This window comes from Belonocnema kinseyi, chromosome 9, assembly GCF_010883055.1.
Source record: "Belonocnema kinseyi isolate 2016_QV_RU_SX_M_011 chromosome 9, B_treatae_v1, whole genome shotgun sequence".
Classification (NCBI taxonomy): Eukaryota; Metazoa; Arthropoda; class Insecta; order Hymenoptera; family Cynipidae; genus Belonocnema; species Belonocnema kinseyi.
Genome location: NC_046665.1, coordinates 96822469 through 96843090, shown reverse-complemented (window position 1 = coordinate 96843090; position 20622 = coordinate 96822469). Strand labels below are relative to the sequence as shown.

At 24.5% G+C, this 20622-nt stretch overlaps 1 protein-coding gene across 5 annotated transcripts in view; it reads right to left on the bottom strand.

Annotated features, from left to right (window-relative positions):
• Positions 1-20622, bottom strand: part of LOC117179356 (protein ECT2) — a 93222-nt gene that overhangs the window by 64983 nt on the left and 7617 nt on the right. For 4 of the 5 annotated variants that reach the window (XM_033371052.1, XM_033371053.1, XM_033371054.1 and 1 more), the window contains exons 2-6: positions 16130-16340; positions 11224-11359; positions 5404-5613; positions 2313-2459; positions 929-2152 (exon numbers count right to left, since the gene is read on the bottom strand). In XM_033371052.1, coding sequence (XP_033226943.1) covers positions 929-2152; positions 2313-2459; positions 5404-5613; positions 11224-11359; positions 16130-16340 — 1928 coding nt within the window. The remainder of the gene's footprint in view (positions 1-928; positions 2153-2312; positions 2460-5403; positions 5614-11223; positions 11360-16129; positions 16341-20622) is intronic. The other variant, XM_033371056.1, reaches the window with a different exon arrangement.

Genomic DNA, 20622 nt, shown 5'->3' with positions numbered 1-20622 from the left:
TATAAAACAGATACATTTTCAATTAAAAATTAAATATTTTCAATTTAAAAAAAAGAATTTTCAATTATAAAATACTAATTCTAAACCAAAAAGATCAATTTTTAACCAATCAAGTAAATTTTCTACGAAAATAAACGAATTTTTAACAAAGTGTGTGCATTTTCAACAAAACATTTGAGATTTTGAAGGAATTTCCCATCAAAAAGAGGAATTAGTCACCAAGAAGCTCAAATATTCTCCCACAAATTGGAATTTTCAATAAAATACAGGAATTTCAAACCAAATTTTTGAATTTTCAATTTGAGAAGACAAATTTTGAAACAAACATGCACGAGTTAAATTTTCATTTAAATCAATTAAATTTTTCATCGAGAAAATATAATTTGAAAAAATTAAATTTCGAAAAAAAAGACTTGTCAAATAAAATGATGAATCATCAACGAAATAAATTATTTTTTTTAACAAAGTAGTTCCTCTTCCAATTAAGAAGTTGAATTTGCAACCAAAAACTTGATATTTCAACCAAAAAGTATTGCAATTTTATACCAAAAACAGTTGAATTCACCGAAAAAAAGATAAATTTTCAACAAAATAGTTTTAATCTTCAACCAAAAGAGATTTAACTCCATCAAAATCATTACAATTTTTAAGCATAATAATAAAATTAACTTCAACTTTAATTTTTCGAAAATTCCCTAACTCTATCAAAGTATATTTATTTCCATCTAGAACGTTTTTATAAAAATATATGTATTAATTATGATATATATTTCTTTAAACAATAAATGCTCTAGCAACCCTATAAGTTCGTAAAATTAAAAAAAAAACTATTCCCTTCATTTGAGTCTTCCAAACTTCATATTTAAAATTCCTCGACACTATTCTTTAATCTAAAACATGAAAAAAAAGTAATAAAAAAAAAAAATACCACAAAAAATGATTTGTCCTCCTTCCTTGATCGGCCAGCTTTCACAGAGCGAAGGTTAAGAGAAGCAGATGAATTTTGGCACGCGATCTTTCGATCAGGAGTGAGAGTAATCGTCGATTTGATATCAGAATTCGACAGCCTTGCGATCTTGGCAGGAACAGGTAAAGGACTAGGCATGGGAGTGTATTTCTGTCTCTGTACATTTTTCTCCGGACTCTGGTGCATCGGACTCACTTGCATATACTGTTTAAACGTAGAAGGCAAAACAACATTACAAATTTTCGCAAAAAATGAATTACTTAACTTCAACGACTTGGGGAATTTTTTGTTACTTTGTGGCACAAGTACAAGAGCAGAGCTGGAAGAATCCGGTTTACTTAAATACCGACTCCGGCGTATATTTAAATTTGACTGCGAGTGAAACTTCTTAAATTTTGCCTTTCTCGATTTCGGAGACTTGGTTATATTCACCGAAGATTTGGATTTTCTCCACTTTACGTATCGTCGCGGTGTCACCGCTTTCTGACTTGAACTCGCAAACAAAGTCTTGGATCGAATTTTACCGAGATTCCAAAAATCAACCCTATCATCAATTCTCTCTCGATTTTCAGTTTTCACAATTGTCCTTCTCTCGCATGTTTCCGGCTCGTCCACTTCCATCAAGTGTTTGTCGTCAGTGAAACGTAGAGAGAGATTGCAGGATATTTTTTTCAACGAGATTCGACAGAGCGGAGAATATCCAGAATCTTTCGAGTGCCAGGAAATTTTCGATAACGATGACAAATCAATGCTGGATTCGATCTTGGCGCGAAGGCAGCTGAATATCACGCTCGATTTTTCCGAGATACTTATGGAACTGGATGTGAAATCCATACAAATCGCGGAATCTGGACTTGAAATTACAGAGAGATCACCGCCGGCGTTATTTTTAATCGGAGTTGTCGCCGAATTCAACGAATTTTCTGACAAGTTTTCCTCTCTTTGAAAAATGTTCAGTCCTTTCTGTAAATCGTTTGGATTTGAATCTTCAGAGTCAGTCTGTCTGGAATATGTTTCCAAGGAGGGAATTGTATTTGTGTAGGGATCGTAGTAAGCAAAGGGAAAAGATTGAGCTTTGGATTTCAGAAGAGGAACCTCGAGAGAATAGCACGGATTCTTAAAGTATGGTAGCGTGTTGTTCGCACTGTCGGTTATCCTGCACTGATTCTTGCCTAAGTTGTTCACCTGATAATCCGAGAAACTAAGTGTGTTACTAAAAGCGTATTAAAACAAAAAAGCTGTGCTTAAAAAATGTGTTGTTTCTTGTTTAATGTGTATAAAGTGCAAGCTGATTTCTAGAGTGAAAAGATTACGATAAAAGGGAATTTTTGTGAGGAAAACTTACAACATGTGTACAGCTTGGATCGTCAATTTCTGTAGGTTCTCCACCTTGTTGTTGTAGAACCTCGCACATGTGCTTTTTCTCTTCCTCAGGAAATCCGAAAAAGCAGACTTTCGCGCCGTAAAATGGTTTCAGCTTACATGCAGCGATCTGTAATATAAATTTGATTGAATTTTTCATTTAGGAAATACAGAGTGGCTGTTTTAATCGAAGAAAAAAATTCTCGGTCATATCCCGGTTCGCAAACATTTTTCGCGGCCAATGAAATTTAAAAAATCAAACTATATTCTAAACATTTTTCCATATAAAGTAATAAACAACAAATTAAAGAATTCAAAGTTAAACACTTGAATTCCAAACTTTTAAAATTGAAGTTTAAAAGTTTTCAATTCAAAAATTGTGTATTCAAATGCTCAAAAATGTACGCATATAAACTGGAAGGTACTCTTTTAAATTGAACAGTTTGAAGTAACATGCAAATAAACTGCAAAATTTAGAAATTTTATAAATTATAGAGTTTAAAGATTCAGATTAAGTTCCAAAAACATATATATCCACGTTAACATTTTCAATAGTCTAAATTAAAGAATAAAGCAATGAACTTTAAAAATTTTCAAAATTATATTATTTTAAGTAATTTCAAGCTAGACGCATTAAAAATTGAAAAATAATATTTTAATTTAACTGTTCTTAAATTAAACGTTGAATTATTTTTATTTTCAATAGTCTAGGCAATCCTTCAAAAGCTTTAACAGTTTATTTCAAAATCTTGAGAAATCTAGAAGTGGTTTTTGAATTTATTCAGAACTTTTAAATATATTACAAAATGAATTGAATTTTTTCTATAACTTTTAGAAAAACCTGCAAATTAAAAAAATTAAATTTGAATTTATAAATAACAATAGAACACTTATTATTTATAAAAATATTAGATTAATATTAAGAGATATTTAGAAGTTTTAAAAAGATTCGAATTAAATTTATAACTTGAAACAATTTAGAATTTTTTAAGAATTCTAAAAGACTACAAAAGAATAAACAGTTTCTTAAGATTCTTACGAAAATTGAAAATAATTCTTCACTTTGACAAATTATTGTAACAGAAAGTTTAATTTAATGTTAACACACTTCGTTTAAATTACTTGAAATCATTTCAATTTTTAAATTAATTTTGATCTTTTCAAAATTTCTACATATCTCTTAAAACTACTGAAATTTTTTCTACAAATAATAAGTGTTCAATTGTAATTATGCATCCAAATTTAACAATTTTACTTATAAATTACACACTTTTTAATTAGAACAATTAAAATTGTAACGCTGAAAGATTAAAAGTTCTTCGAAAATCTAAAGATTCAAAGCTTTCTATGTAAAATAATTCATTTTCAAATTGTATTCTTTTAAATATTTTGTTTCAATTTACTCTTCCTAAATGAACAGTGAAATATTGCTAAATATTCAATACTTTTTCTTTAAAATGTTATTTCAAAATCTTGAGAAATCTAAAAGTGGTTTTAAATTTTTCCAAATTCAAAATTATTTTTTTATTTTTTTTTCGGAACTTTTAAATAAATTAAAAAATGAATTGAATTTTTTCCATGACTTTTAGAACAATCTTAAAATTTGAATTTATAAATAAAATAGAACACTTATTATTTGTAAGAAAATTAGGGCAACTTTAAGAGATATTCAGAAGTGTTAAAAAGATTATAATTAAATTTAGAACTTGAAATAATTTGAAATACTTACAGCCGAATTTAAAGCAAAATTTCGATTTTTGCAGATTTCAAACAAAAAATGTAGAATTTTGTTAAGAATTGTGAAAGACTACAAGAGAATAGAAATTTTCTTAAGATTCTTAGGAAAATTGAAAATAATTTTTCACTCTGAAAAATTATGGAAGATTTTAAGGACTTTTTTTATGATTTGCAGGATTTTCAAAAATTGTAGGAAAATTTCGATTAATTTAAAAATATATTTAGAAGTTATGAAAAAAATGTTGACACACTTCGTTTAAATTACTTGAAGTAATTTTCAAGTTTTTAATTAATTTTAAATTTTTTCAAAACTTCTACATATCTCTTAAAATTACTCAAATTTTTTCTAAAAAATTTAACAATTTCACTTATAAATTAAACACTTTTTAAATAGAACAATAAAAATTGTAACGCTAATAGACTAAAAGTTCTTCGAAAATCTAAAAGATTAAAAGCTTTCTATGTAAAAAAATTCATTTTCAAATTATTTTCTTTTAAATATTTTGTTTCAATTTACTCGACCTAAATGAACAGTGAAATATTGCTAAATATTTAATACTTATTAAATAATTTCGACACAAAATATTTTATATTCAATAAAAACCTTTAATTATGACTATATTATTATGAATTTATTTTTAAGTTGAAAATAGTAAAGCACACGTTTACATTTTTTAATAGCTGAAAAAATTAATAGAAAAAATATGATATATTAATTTAAATTCTTATCAAGACTTTTGAATTGATCTAGAATTGTTTGGTCAAATCAATTATTGTTTAAATTTCTATACCTAGAGTACAGATCCATTTTTAAAATAATTTACTTATTTATATTTACAGTTGATAAAATAAAACAGTTTTTTATCAAAAATTTTCAATTTCAAATGCTCTTAATTTTTAATTGTTTAAATCCTCAAAAGTGTACTTTAATTATTTTAAAAACTATTAAAATCGAACATGGGTAGATTTTTCTTCTGAAAATTCGTAAAATTCCCGGTTTCCCTGTTTAATATAAAAAAATCTTCGATTTTAAAAACTTCTAATTTTTAAGCCTTTAAAACTGCATTTTAAAATTCTTTAAATTAAAATATATACTTAAAAATTAAAAATCTAAAATGGAAAATTTTCAAAGTGGAAGATTTTCGAATTAAGCATTCTAAATTGAATGGTATAATAATTTATAAAAATCACAATTTTAAAAATTATTTAAAAAACGGTTAAAATCGAAGTTGGACAAAATTTGTATTCTAAAAATCTTGTAAAATTCCCGATCAAAGAATAAATTCACTGTTATTTCCCGGTTTTCCCGGTCCAAATATTGTGGGATTTGAACTTACCAACTCTTCGTTGATACCATAACAGGTAACATCTTCCCTCATGTCCCAAAGTGCTGTCACCCAATTCATGGACATTATGGGAACCCTAAATGTGACGGCGTACCTATATTTTTCACCACCACAGCAATTCGCTATGAGGTGCGTCACTTTCGCCCCCATTTCCTTTCGAATACTGCCTCCCATATTGTGGATCATGTTGATAAGTTTTGTCTGCAAAATAAATCAAATTCAAATTCTGGGTGGTACTTTTAATCCAAGAAAAAAAATCCGGGTCATTTCTTGATTCACAAACATTTTTCACGGCCAATTTAATTGAAAAATTCAAACTCTAAAGCTAACCATTTTTCCACTTGAATTAATAAATAAAATAACTGAAATTTAAAGCACTCAAAGTGGAACTTTTGAATTTTAAACATTTAAAAGTTTTCTTCATTCAAAAATTTATTAATAAAATTTTCAATAATTTACAAAGATAAGAGGGAAGCTGCTAACACTTTTCAACTAAACAATTTTAAATTAAATGCAGTTAACCTCTCAAATTAGAAATTTTAAACTTTTATCAATTTAAAATCAAATGCAAAAATAGAAATCCAGGTTATCATTTTCCATTCTCTAAATTGAAGTATCAATCAATGCATTTATAAATTTTTTCAAAATTACATGTTGTTTTAAATTTTTTCAAATTTTTAATTATTCTTTTAATTTTTTCAGAACTTCTAACAATCTTTTAAGATTATTCCAATTTTTCCTAAATTTTTTTTTTTAATATCCTGAAAAATAAAAAAATTCCATAAAATCTGCCACATTAATTTTTGATAATTTTGGAATTTGTTATAAATATTTTAAAATATTTTCTTAAAATTAATTTTTCAAAATAAATATATCATTTTCCTATGAAATTTTTTTTATTCTTCTAAATAAAAAATCTTACAAAATCTATATGTGGTTTCGAATTAGGACGTGGACTATTTGCATTGAAATTCCGGTACGAAATCCGGATTTTGTTTGTTTATTTTTGAATATTTAATTTATAATTACTGATTTTGAATGAACAGTCAATTAAGTAATTGCCCTTTTTCTTAATTAAAATTTTTTTCAAATGAAATGGTTTAACAATGGAGTATTTTAGACTGAAATAATATTTGCAATTTAACCAAAGCCTTGGATTATGAGTATATTATCTTGCAATTGTCTTAAAATTGAAAATATTTTAGGAAGTTGCAATAGGGCATTTACATTTGTTTAAGTAATAAGACTTTTCAACTAAAACAGTATAATTTTGAACGTTAAAATTTGGAAAAAGGTTCAAATCTACCAAAAACGTTTTTTTTTTAATCAAAAATCTTCGATTTTAAACGCTTACCATTTTTAATTGTTTAAGTTTTTAGAACCGCATTTTAAAATTCTTTAAATTAAAATGTACGCTTAAAAATTAAAAATCTTTAAATAATTATTTAGAAAACGGTTGAAATCTAATTTGGACAATGTTCTTTTCCTAGCAATCTTGAAAAAATATTTTTATTCTTTTGAAGCCTTCCACAATTCTTAAAAAGCTGATAAATTTCTTCTTCAAAATCTGAAAAATCTACGTTTTGTCTTATATTAGGTCATGTCTTTTAGCATAAAAATTTCGGTAGAATAGCTGAATTTTCGTTTAAATTACATTTCAAAATTTTAATTAATTTAAAGATTTTCAAAGCTATGGAAATTCTTCAATTTTGAACGGATTTAGAATCGTCTTAAAAAATCAATTATTGTTCACCGTTTGATAATTCAAATACAGTTAAATTTTTAAAACAATTTATTTATATTTACAGTTGATCAAATAAATATGTTCTTTATCGAAAATATCCGATTTCAAACGCTTTTAATTTTTAATTATTTAAGTCTTGCAAACCTGTATTTAAAAATTCTTTAATTTAAAAATGTACGCTTTAAAATAGAAATCTAAAATGGAAAATTTTGTTAGCTAAAAGATTTTTGAACCATGAATTATAGATGAATGATATCATTGTTAAAAAAGATACAAATTCAACTAATTATTTTAAAAATGGTTAAAATCAGAAGTGAACAGATTTTTCTTCTAAGACTTGTAAAATTCTTGGTAAAAAAATAAATTCACTGTCATTTCCCGGTCCATGATTTATCCCTCAGTATTTTTTCATTTTCCCTTATCATTAATATTAAAAGAGCAAAATTCTAATATTGTAACATTTTTAATATACATAGAGTCAGTCAATGGAATTCAACCAGTTTTAATTAAAAAAATCTTCATTCATTATTTGGAGAGCTGCCAGAGCCTAATTTATTTTTAAAAAGTGAAAAAAATGGCCTGTTTAGACAAAAAAGTGACTGATTTCTAACGATAAAAGTATCTAATTTGCATTAATAACGTGGCTAAAGCTGTTTTTAATTTTAAAAAATTCAAATGAATTGAAAAAAAATTATTTTAAACTCAATTTCAATAAAATTGGAACGAATTTTGTTAAAGGAATTTAAACGAAATGAGAATTCGATAAAATTCAGAAGAATTCATGAAGAACAGAAAAAATCAAGTGAACTGAAAAAATGTAAAACAATAAAAAAATTCCTCGAATTCATGTAGGTTTAAAATGAATTTAGAAAAATTGAAGGGATTTCAAAAGAATTTGATGTAAAAAGCTTGAAAATTCGAGGTAAGTTTTTAAAGACTTTGAGGATGAATGAAAAAAAAAACTAATCAGGGTGGTCGTTTTAATCGAAGAAAAAAATTCCCGGTTTTTCCCCGGTTCGCAAACATTTTTCACTCCTAATGAAATTTAAAAAATGGAACACTAAAGCTAAACAATCTTCCACTTAAGGTAATAAAAACTGAGCTGCAAATGAAAGCACTCAAAGTGGAACTGTTAAATTTGGAACTTTTAAAATTGAAATTTAAAAGTTTTTAATTAAAAAATTTTGTATTCAAATGCTCAATAATTCACGCGTATAAAATTAAAAGTACTAATATTTTTCAATCTAAAACAATATAAATCCACTGCTCTAAATTAAGAAATCAATTAATGAACTTTAAAATTTTCAAACTTCAAAATTTTATTTCAAAATCTTTAGAAATCTAGAAGTTGTTTTAAATTTAAAATTCTGCAAATTTTAGAAAAATTAATTACAATTTGGATGTATAAATAACAATTGAAAAATAAAAAAAAGTAATAAAAACATTTTCTTAAGATTCCTAAGAAAATTAAAAATAACTTTTCATTTTTAAAAATTATTTAAAGAGTATATTTAAAAAGTTTCTAGAAGATTTCAAGAAAACTTTATAAAATTTGCATGATAATTTTTTATCTTTTTAAAACTCCTAAATATCTTTTAAAATTATTCAAATTTTTTCTACAAATGTTCACTTGTAACTTACACATCAAAATTTAAAAATTTCGCTTACAAATTAAGCATTTTTCAAATACAACAATTAAAATTGTAACGTTCAAAGTTTAAAGGCTCTTCGAAATTTTAGCGATGCCAGGCTTTCTATGTCAAACAATTCAGTTAAAGATTTTTTACTTTTAAATATTTTGTTTCAAATTACTTGTCTGAAATAAAAATTCAAATATTGCTGAATATTGAATAATTAATCTTCTTTTTAATTACAAATTTTAAATTGAATCGGTTAAAAATGAAATATTTTAGACTGAAGCACTATTTTTAATTTAATAAAATCCTTTAATTAAGAATATATTATTATGCAGTTATTTTTAAGTTGAAAATAGTTTATAAACTTTCAGTCACACGTTCACATTTCTTTAATGACTAAGTCTTTCAAATTGAAACCGTTTAAGTTTTAACGTTAAAATCTGAAAATTCTTAAATTTTGAACTGGTTTCAAATCGTTTTTGTACACTTTTTATTACTTAAAGTGCAGATAAATTAAAAAAATATGTATTTATTTATTAAATAAAAATGTTTTTCATCCACAATTTTTAACATCAAAAGCTTTTATTTTTTATTGGTTCAAGTCTTTAAGAAAGCATTAAAAAATTATTTTAATTTAAAATGTACGCTTAGAAACAAAAGTTTTAAATGGAAAATTTGTAAAGTAAAAAAATTTTGAATCACGAAAATAAGCTAAATAATAGCATAATTGAAAAGCATAAAAATTCCACTAATTATTTAAAAACTGTTGAAATCGATCGTGGACAGATTTTTCTTTCACAAAACCATGCAATTTTTTTAATCCCTTAGAATCAATGAAATCCTTATAAATTTTGTGCGAAATTTTAAAAGATCTTGAAATCTCCTTGGGATTTACAAAAATATCTTTAACTCTTTACAATTCTTTAAAAATCTTTTCAAATTATTTAAATATATTAAAAATCCTTCAAAATTTTTCAAATCCTTTAAAATCACTTTAAATTATTGAAATCTATTACAAATTTCTTGAAATCTCTCAAAATAACCTAAAATATTTCCAATCATATAAAATGTTTTGAAATCCCTTAACACTTTTTGAAGCTCTTGAAAATTCCTTGAAATTTTTTAAAATACCATAAAATCTTTTAAATACTTTTGAATTATTAAAATTAATTAAAAATTTCTTGAATTTTTTTAAATACCGTAAAATCTTTAGAATTCTTTGAAATCATTTCAAACCTTTCAAATCTATAAAAAAAAACTTTGAAATCCTTTAAAATTATTGAAATCAATGAAAAAAAATTACTTGGAATCCTTTTAAATTCCTTAAAGTATTAAAATCCTTTGAAATCCCATTAAATTAGTTAAATTGATTGAAAATTCATTGGAATTTTTTAAAAATACATGTTAAATTCTGTAAAATCTTATGCAATCCCTTGACAATTCTTAAGCTTTTTAAAATTTCTTCAAATTTTTGAAAATACTCTTGAATCTTTTTAAATCTTTGAAATCCTTTTATATTATTGAAATGAGTTGAAAAATCCATGGAATCATTTAAGATATCCTAAAATTATGGATCCTATAAAATAAATCCATATATTCAGAAATTTTGGTAAATTATTGTAATATTTTTAAACCCCTTGAAATCTTTCAAATCCTTAGAATCTTTTTAACTATTTTTAAATATCTGGAAAATGCCTTAAATCTTCCATTAAAATACCTTAAAATATTTAAAATGCTGTGAAATCTTTTGAAATTCTTTGAAACTTTTTAAAGCTCTTGAAAAATTCCTTCAAATTATTGAATTCTATTGAAAATTAGTCGGACTCTTTGAAAACACAGGAAAATATTTCTAATTTTTTTAAATCTCTAAAACTTTTTAAATCCTTTAAAAATTTGAATTTTCAGATCTTTTTTAATCCCTTGAAATTATTAAATCCTCTTTGAAACTGCTTAAAATTTTTAAAAATATCTTTAAATCTTTAAAAATCATTTAAATTATTAAAATCTGTTAAAAATTATTCTGAAATTTTTAAAATACCCTAAAATATTTCGAAATTTCGAAATTTTTTTTCCAAATCCCTAACTTTTTGCTGACCAACGAATTTCCCCGATTTCCAGGTTTACCCGGACCATGTAGTATTAATTATATTATATAATCGCATATTTAATCAAAGTCAAAATAAGAAATTCATATAATTTTGCAAGTTAAGATTATATAATCGAGGTTGCTAGAGAATTTAGATTTTAAAATTCCAGACTTTACTAGACTTTAATTTAAATTATTTCCTAATTTAAGTAAAGTTTTCATTAATTTCCATGCGAAATTAATCCTAGAAAAGACCATTTTCAATTCGAAATTATACCATTTTTAAACTTGTTTGAGAAAATTTTTTAAAAATTTGAATTTAAGATTTTTAGAAGGTTTCTTACCAACTCATCTTTCATTCGAAACCCAGTAAACACGACCACAGTTCCTTTCATTGCTTGCGTGAACATTGGTCGATTATTACTCGGTAACGACTCCTTTTTCTCCGCCAGCTGTACAAGAGCAGTTGGCCCCAGTATTCTGAAAGAAAGAAACAACTGTTATAAAACAATTTTCCAAACTACAATCCATAAATATTTTACAAACACAGAGCTGCTGATTTACTTGAAAAAAATTGACAAAGTGAATTAAACAAAGTTTAAAAAATAAAAATAAACAATTCCATTTAATTCAATAAAATAGGAATAAACAGAATTCGGGACGAATTCAACAGATTTTCCGAGAATTAAAATTAAAAAAAAGGCGAATAAAATCAAATTCGTGAAAAATTTTAATTGAATGTATAAAACTATAAGGGGATTTTTTTTAAATTCAAGTGAATTGAAAAAATATCAAGGGAATTTCAAAAAAATTTTATGAAATGTTTAAGATTTTAAGGTGAGTTTAAACGACTTCAGGGTGAATTATAAAAATATGAAATAACTTATATAAAAACAATCTATTGAATTGAAATTAATGGTGCGTATTAAGTAGAATTCAACAGAATTCAGGATAAACTATAAAATAATTCAAGATAATTTAACAGAATTCGATGAAACTCATACGAATATAGGACAAATTCAAGAGAACTCGGGATGGATTAAATAAATTCAAGTGAATTAAACCAAATTTTTTAATCCAAAAAGATTCAATAGAATTTCAGTGATTTAATAAAAAATTAATTAATTCAACTTTGAGTGAAGTTAAAGGCATTTAAGAGAAATTAGAAGTGTTTAAGAAAATTTATGAAAATTTTATGCGAATTTTCAAATAATCCAAGTGAATTGAAAACCATTCAAAAATATTTTGAAAAAATAATTAAATTCATTGAATTTAAAAAAATATGAAGGGAATCTTGATGAATTTTATTAAATTTTTAAGCAAGCAAGATCAGTTTAAAAGTATTCAGAGTGAATAAAAAAATTTATAAAATAAAATACAGAATTGACAGTATTTAGAAAAATTCAATAAGTTGAAAAGAATTCAGAGTAAATGAAAAAAATGCAAGATAATTGCAAAGAAATTAAGGGAATTCAGGATGAATTTAAAATTAATTCAAGTAGAATGAATGAAATGGAAATAAATAGTGGTTAACTCTTGAAAAATGTAACCTACTTAAACTAAAAAGTGACTAATTACTAAATAATACGACTGTTTCCTTAAATTAAACTAAAAAATTCGATGAAATTTATAAGAATTCCAGGTGTGAATTTTTATGTATTCAGGATAAATTCATATGAAGGCAAAACAAATTAAGCTAAATTCACAAGAATTTAAAAGAATTGGAAAAAATGCATTTGTTTCAGTAAAATTGGAGTGAATTTAGAAGAATTCAGGGGAATTCAAGAGAATTTGGTAAAATTCATAACAATTTAGGTAAACTGAACTAAATTTAAAAAATCATGACATTTCCATCAAATAGAGTAAAATCGAAATAAACAGAATTCAGGACGAATTAAATAAATTCAAGAGATTTTCGTTCTTTTGTTTAATTATTCAAGATAAATTGACAAGAATTTAGGGTTAATTCCAAGTGATTGTAAATGAATTAAAATAAATACAAAATATTTAATTGATTTTAGTGAAATAGGAGTGAATTTGGCGGAAGTCAGGATGTTTAAAAAATAATTCAAGTGAATGCAGCAAAATGGTCAAAATCCAAAAAAACTCGGTTAATTTGAGATAAATGGGAGTAAATAGAAATCTGTTAAAACTCACAAGAATTTAAGGTAAATTTAAAAGTCTTTTGAATGAATGAAAAAAAGTAGAAAATCCCAAAAAGATCAGTTTCATTCAGGAGATTTCAAAAGAAATCCAAAGAAACCAAATCCCAAATAAATTCAAATGAATTGCAAAAATCCATCAAAATTCCATTGAATTTAGATAATTAAGAAAAAACAAAAATCTTCTAAAATTCACGAGAATTCCAGGTAAGTTAAAAAGTCTCTCAGCGAATTAAAAAACTTGAAAAACCAAAAAAAGATTCATTAAATTCAGGATATTTCAAAGGAAATCCAAAGAATTAAAGGTGAATTCGCAAGAATTTAAAATAATTCAAAGCAATTCAAAAGATTCATAGGAATTCAAAAGAACTCATGTGACTACAGTTATCGCTTCATTTTAAAATTCGAACCAAATTCCAAATTAATTTAAAAGAATTACAAAAATCGTAAATATTCCACTGATTTCAGAAAAATAGGATTGAATTTAGAAGAATTCGTTGGAATTTATAAGAATTTGATAAGAATGTAAATGAATTCAGGATGAATTAAAAAAATTCAAGTGAGTGGAACAAATTTACTAAAATTCAGAAGAATTCAACTAAATTCAGGTAAATATGAGTGAATAAAAATCTTTTAAAGTTCAAAAGAATTCAAGTTTTATTTCAAACTTTCAAAAAGTATTGAGGAGGAATTAAAATTTTGAACCAAATTCTAAATGAATTCGAATTAATTGCAAAAAGTCCAAACGATCCTACTGATTTTAGTAAGATTAGAGTGAATTTAAAAGAATTTGAGAGAATTCGACGAAATTCATACAAATTCAAGAAGAAATCGAAAGAATTCAGTAGAATGAATTACAAATAATTCAAGTGAATGGAACAAATTTACTAAAATTCAGAAGAATTCAAATTTTATTTCAAACTTTGAAGAATTCAAAAAGTATTTAGGGGGAATTAAAAAAAATTTTAAATCCAAAAAATATCCATTGAATTCAGTGGATTTCAAATGGAATCCAAAAAATTAAGGGTTAATTCAAAGAAATTTAAAAGGGAATTCGCAGATATTCAAACGAATTCAAAAGGAAGTCAAAGGGACTAAAATGATCTTTTCATTTTCAAAAGTGGCTATAGTGACTTTATCTTAAAATTTGAACCAAATTCCAAATGAATTCGAATTAATTACAGAAAAACTCAAACGATTCCATTGATTTCAGTAAGATTAGAGTAAATTTAAAAGAATTTGAGAGAATTCGACGAAACTCATACAAATTCAAGAAGAATTACAAAAAAATTCAGTAGTATGAATTAAAAATAATTCAAGTGAATGGAACAAATTTACTAAAATTCAAAAGAATTGAACTGAATTCAGATAAATATGAGTGAATAAAAATCTGTTAAAATTCACAAGAATTCAAGGTAAATTAAAAAAATTCGAGGGTGAATTAAAAAAAAAATTAAATCCAAAAAACATCTGTTGAATTCAAGGGATTTGAAAAGAAATTCAAACGATTCAAAGAAATTTAAATGAATTACTGTTACTAAAGTAATCTTTTAATTTTTTAAAGTCACTTTATCTTAAAATGTGAACAAAATTATAAATTAATTCGAATAGCAAAAAATCGAAACGATTCCTTTGATTTCACTAAGATTATACTGAATTGGAAAGAATTCGAGAGAATTCGACGAAATTCATACGAATTCAAGATGAATTCAAAAGAATTCAGTTGTATGAATTAAAAATAATTCAAGTGAATGGAACAAATTTACTAAAATTCAGAAGAATTCAACTGAATTCCGATAAATATTAGATAATAGGAATCTGCTAAAATTCAAAGGAATGCTAGGTAAATTAAAAAAATTCGAGGGTGAATTAAAAAAAAAGAAAATCCAAAAAAGATCCGTTGAATTCAGGGGTTTTACAAAGAAATCCAAAGAATTCTGAGAAAATTTAAAAGAATTCAAAAATAATGAAAAAAAATCAAAATTATTCCTGTTACTAAAGTAATCTTTTATTTTTTGAAAGTGAATTAGTGATTTTATCTTCAAATTTGCACAAAATTCCAAATTAATTTAAATTAATTGCAAAAAATCTAAACGATTCCATTGATTTCAGTAAGATTAGAGTGAATTTAAAAGAATTCGAGAAAATTCGACGAAATTCATACAAATTCAAAAAAATTCAGTAGTATGAATTAAAAATAATTCAAGTGAATGGAACAAGTTTACTAAAATCCAGAAGAATTCCGATAAATATTAGAGAATAGAAATCTGCTGAAATTCGCAAGAATTCTAGGTAAATTAGAAAAAAATTAGGGTGAATTAAAAAAAAAATACAAAAAAGATCCGTTGAATTCAGAAGATTTAAAAATAAATCCAAAGAATTCTGAATGAATCTAGAGGAATTCAAAATATTCAAAGAAATTCAAAAGAATTCCTGTGACTAAAATGATTTTTTAATTTTTAAAAGTGAGTATAGTGACTTTATCATGAAAGGTGAACCAAATCCCAAATATGAACTTAAATGAACTGCAAAAATCCAAAATATTCTTGATTAATGGAGTGAATTCAAAAAAATTCGAGAGAATACTACGAAATCCATACAAATCCATGGAAATTTAAAAAGAAATCTAAAGAATTCTGGGTGAATATAAAGGGATGCAAAAATATTCAAAGAAATTCAAAAGAATTCCTGTGACTAAAGTCTTCTTTTTATTTTTAAAAGTAACTATAGTGACTTTATCTTAAAATGTGAACCGAATTCCAAATATGAACTTAAATGAACTGCAAAAATCCAAAATATTCCATGGACTTCAGTAAAATTTTTCGCGAATTCAGAAGAATTCAAGATAAGTAAAATATAATTCAAATGAATAGAACAAAAATGTGAAAGCCCTAAAGAATATCTCGTGTTAATTAAAAAACCTGAAGAGAAAAAACGTTGAATTCAGAAAATTTCAAAGGAAATTCAAAGAACGCAGGCTGAATCAAAAGGAATTGAAAATATTTGAAATGAATTCACGAAAAAAGGATTTGTAGAGGAATAATTCATATTTTTAATAAAAAATGTAGTAGATATTGGGAATGCTTACCTGTGAGCGCTCTTGTGCAATACTTCATATTCATGACCCTCGAAATGTTTCAATATAAAGTAAGTGCAGTACGCTGTGTCTTCTAAATGTTCTATTCCGGTTTGAGATTTTAACACGGGTACACTGAATTGTTGAGCAGCAGCTCCGAGCGCCGGATCCTCACTTGCCGCACCAACGAGGCATATCCTCTTCTTGCGTGGCAATATTAATGCTAAACATAAAAATAAGGATGTCAATATTAACGTTTTGCCGTTTGGTGTCACTGAACTTCGCAACGTTTATCAGCGAAATTATCAGACTGGCGATTCAGCAGACCATTTTAAATTCACGGTCAATTCCCGGTTAAGTTTTTCAATTTTCCGGGTCAACTAAAAGTAACATAATATTAATATTTGCCGCAAAAAACGCGAAACACTTATTTTCATTAATGACGTTCATTCTAAATATACTTTTTAACATAACAGAACAAAAAATTGCAAAATTAATTAATTTCGAAAGAAATACTTAAAGTTTTCACTGAAAAAATATGAATTTAAAAAAATTAAATAGTTTTAAAAATTAATTTCCAACAAACCCAATACGGATTTTCAAGAAAATAGTTTGATTTTCAACCTAACTGATAAATTTTCAACAACAAATTAATTTTTACTGAAAAAGATGAATTGTCAACCAAAATTTAAATAATTAAATTTTATATTACAAAAATTAATGTTCAATCAAACAGAGAAATTTTTAACTAAAACTGTGTAATATTCAATTGGAATAAAGTAAACTTTTCAATTAAAGAAATTATTTTGCACAAAAAAAATTAACTTTCAAAAAAATAATTACATTTTTTAAAAAAGTGATGAATTTTCAACTCAAATTATGCATATTTAACTAGAATAATTCAATTTTTGACCAAAAAGATACATTTACAAACAAAAATTGAATCATTAAATTTTTACTCAAAAAATGACCATTCAAACAAAGAGATGGATTTTTAACTAAAATTATGGAACATTCAACTAGAACAATAGTTACATTTTCAATTTATAAAAATTCTTTTTCAACCAAAGAAAAAACAAGTTTTCAATCAAATAGTTCATTTTTCAAACAAAGAAATGAATTTTTAATTAAAATGAAGATTCTTACAACAGAAAAGAAGAATTTTTAAATTAAAAGTTTAATTTTCAAAGAAAACAATCATTTTTTACAAAGAAAATTGATTTTTTAAACAAAATATGTAGACTTTCAACGTAATAGTTGAATTTTCAATTTAAAAAGACAGATTTTCATCCAAATTGTTAAATTTTGAACTAGGAAAGATAAATTTTCAATACAAAATGGAACAGTTAAATTTTCAATGGAAGAAAATTAATTTTCAACTAAACTGATGAATTTTGAACGAAAAATATCTTCAAGTGCAATATATGAATTTTTGATCAAAAACATGGATTTTCAACCATAAATATTAATTTTCTACAAAAAAAAGACGAATCTTCCACAAGGTTCATAAATTTTCGAACAAATAGTTGAGTTTTCATTCAATAAAGATAAGTTTTGACCCAAAAAAAATAGTTATATTTTCTACTGGAATATTAAAATTTTCAGTATGAAAAATTGATTTTCAACCATGTAATTACATTTTCAAATAGAGATAAATTTTCAATTAAATTGATTAATCTTCAAACAACAAATTACTTTTTTAACAAAGGACTTTACCTTATAATCAAGTAGTTGAATTTTAAAATAAAAAAGGATGAATTTGCAATGAATACAACAAAAATTTCAATTGTAATTTAGAAATTGAAGTATTTTCATTATTTAAAAATTAGATAGAGCGAATTTTTAAATAGTAATGAATCCTGACCTGGAACAGAATTTTTGTTTAATTCCTTTCTTCTAAATCCGACTTGTAATTCTTTTAAAAAATTCACGTTCCTTGTAAAAAATTGCCTGTTCAAACTGAAATTATATTTCTTTACGGATACTACCTTTGCTAAATTAAAAACGATAATTATTTTCTAAAATTCCTTGTTCCAAGTTCCAAGTGAGTCATTTCCTGGTTTCCCGGTCAAATCACCACCCTGAATATACAATTTTCAATAACTACTCAAACATTTTGTTTTCAGTTATAACAGCTAAAAATTGCTTCATTAAGAATAATTAAATTGTGATACTAATAAGTACGCCTAAAATATTTAATGCTAGCAGTGATGGAGTTTTATTTTATAATATTAATAATATAAAGTATTCTAAAATCAATAAAAAATTTTTTAATATTGAGTATTCTACAAATTTCTGAAACGAGATCTCTTGCAATTATTTGAAACATTTTAAAATAACTAAAAAAATCTTTCAGATAATTATAAATTTGTCGAATCCCTTCAAATCCCTTGAAATCCGTAGAAATTCCTTGAAATAAAATTTAATTTACTCCCAAAGTTTCCCTAGAAATTCGTTAAAACTTCTCAAAATCGTAAAAATCCATTAAATCAGTAGAAATCATTTGAAATTCTTTGATTAAAAATTGAATTTAAATTATAAATTAATTTTTTAATCCTTTTAATTAAAATACAAGAGCGCATAAAAAAATTAAGCATTCAAAAATCCCTACTGTATATTTAAGTATTAAAAATTATAACATTTTTTTAAACGAAATCTCTTGAAGTTTTATGGAATCTTGTTAAATAACTTAAAATCTTTTACATCGTTTAAAATTTATTTACGCCCTTGTTGCTTCCTTGAAACTGTTCAAATCGGCAGAAAACCCATGAAAATCCATTAAAATATGTGGAAATCATTTGAAATTCCATGAATATAAATTAAATTAAAATTATTTATTAAATTTCTCTAATATTAAAAATATAGAGTATTTAAAAATTCATAATTTCGAATTTTTAAATATTAAATGTTCTAAAAATGTTTTATGTAAGTTAAATAATTTAAAAAATTATTCATTAGTTAGTAAGCTATGTTTGAAAAAACTCTTAGTTTCGTAATTTTGGAGGTTGTTTTAATATTTTCATGGACGCAAATATATTTTACGTATCTGAGATTATAATTAATTTCATAAATATTGTTCGTGACATATCGTTAAATTGTAAATAGTAATATTTATTAAATCTTCACTTAAACATTTTTTATATTTGAAAAATGCACGTTTATAAATTGTTTAATTTCAAACGTTTATTATTTGCAATTGTCTAAACGCTAAAACATTATCTATTTAAAAAATGTGGAATAAACGAAGTAAAACTGAAAAATCAAACAAAATCCAGGAAATTGAGTAAAATTAAACGAATGTAGAAAAATTCCAATGAATAAAAAAAAGAGAATTCCGAAAAATTCAGGGTGAATTCCAAATGAATTACAAAAAATATTTAAAGCCCTCTTCAAAATTTTGAAACCCTAGGAAATCCCTGGTTTCTTGTGAATAAATTCTTTGAAATCCATAAAAATATTATCGCGTGAAATTACATGAAATTTTATTTCTCCTGAAATCCTGGAAATTTTATTTAAACTCTCGAAAATCTTATAAAATCCCTTGAAATCGTTTGAAATAACCTACGATCGTATAGCTCTTTTAAAATCGTTCCATATCTTTCGAAATACTAGAAACTTTTTTTAAAACACTATCGAAGTTATTTTAAATCCCTTAAAATCATTCGAACCCTTGAAAATTTGTAATTTTTTTTAATTGCCTTGAAATATTAAAAAAATGCAAATATCCTAAAATATGTCAAATCCATTACAATATTTCATTTTCCTTGAAATTTTTTAAAGCTCGTAAAGTTTTATTGGTCTTTTAAAAACACCCTAAAATATTTCAAAACCTTCAAAAATTGTTGCAAATCCCTTGAAACTTTTTTAAATCTTTAAAATATTCCCAAATCTATTCAAGTTAATACAATCTACTGGAAATTCCTTGTAATCTTTTAAACTATCCTAATATCTTTCAAAATTTTGGGAATACCTTTATAATCTGACATTTCCTGAAATCCTGGAAAATTTATTAAAATACCTTGTGAGCTTTGAAAATCTCTTAAAATCACAAAACTTTTCGAAAAAACTTATAGACATTTGTAAATACCTTGAAATTCTTTGGAATCTTTTAAAATACCCTTTAATATTTCAGAACCTTTGAAATCCCTTATAATCTTTTGAAATCTCATGGAATTGTTTTAAGCTCTTGAAAATCCCTTAGAGTTTTTAAAAGAACCCTAAAATCGTTAAAATCCTTGGAATCCCTTCAAACGATTGAAATCTATTGAAAATTCCTTGAAATATTTTTAAATAGCCTACAATATTTTTATTTTAAATCTTCTTAAATCTTTTGAAATCCATTTACACTTTATAAAGCTCTTAAAAATTCCACGGAATTTTTTTAATACATTAAATTTTTACAATTCTTTGAAATCCTTCAAATAATTTAAATATATCACACATTTCTTATAATCTTTTAAAATAGATACTCTAAAATATTTCAAACGAATTTAGATGACTTTGCC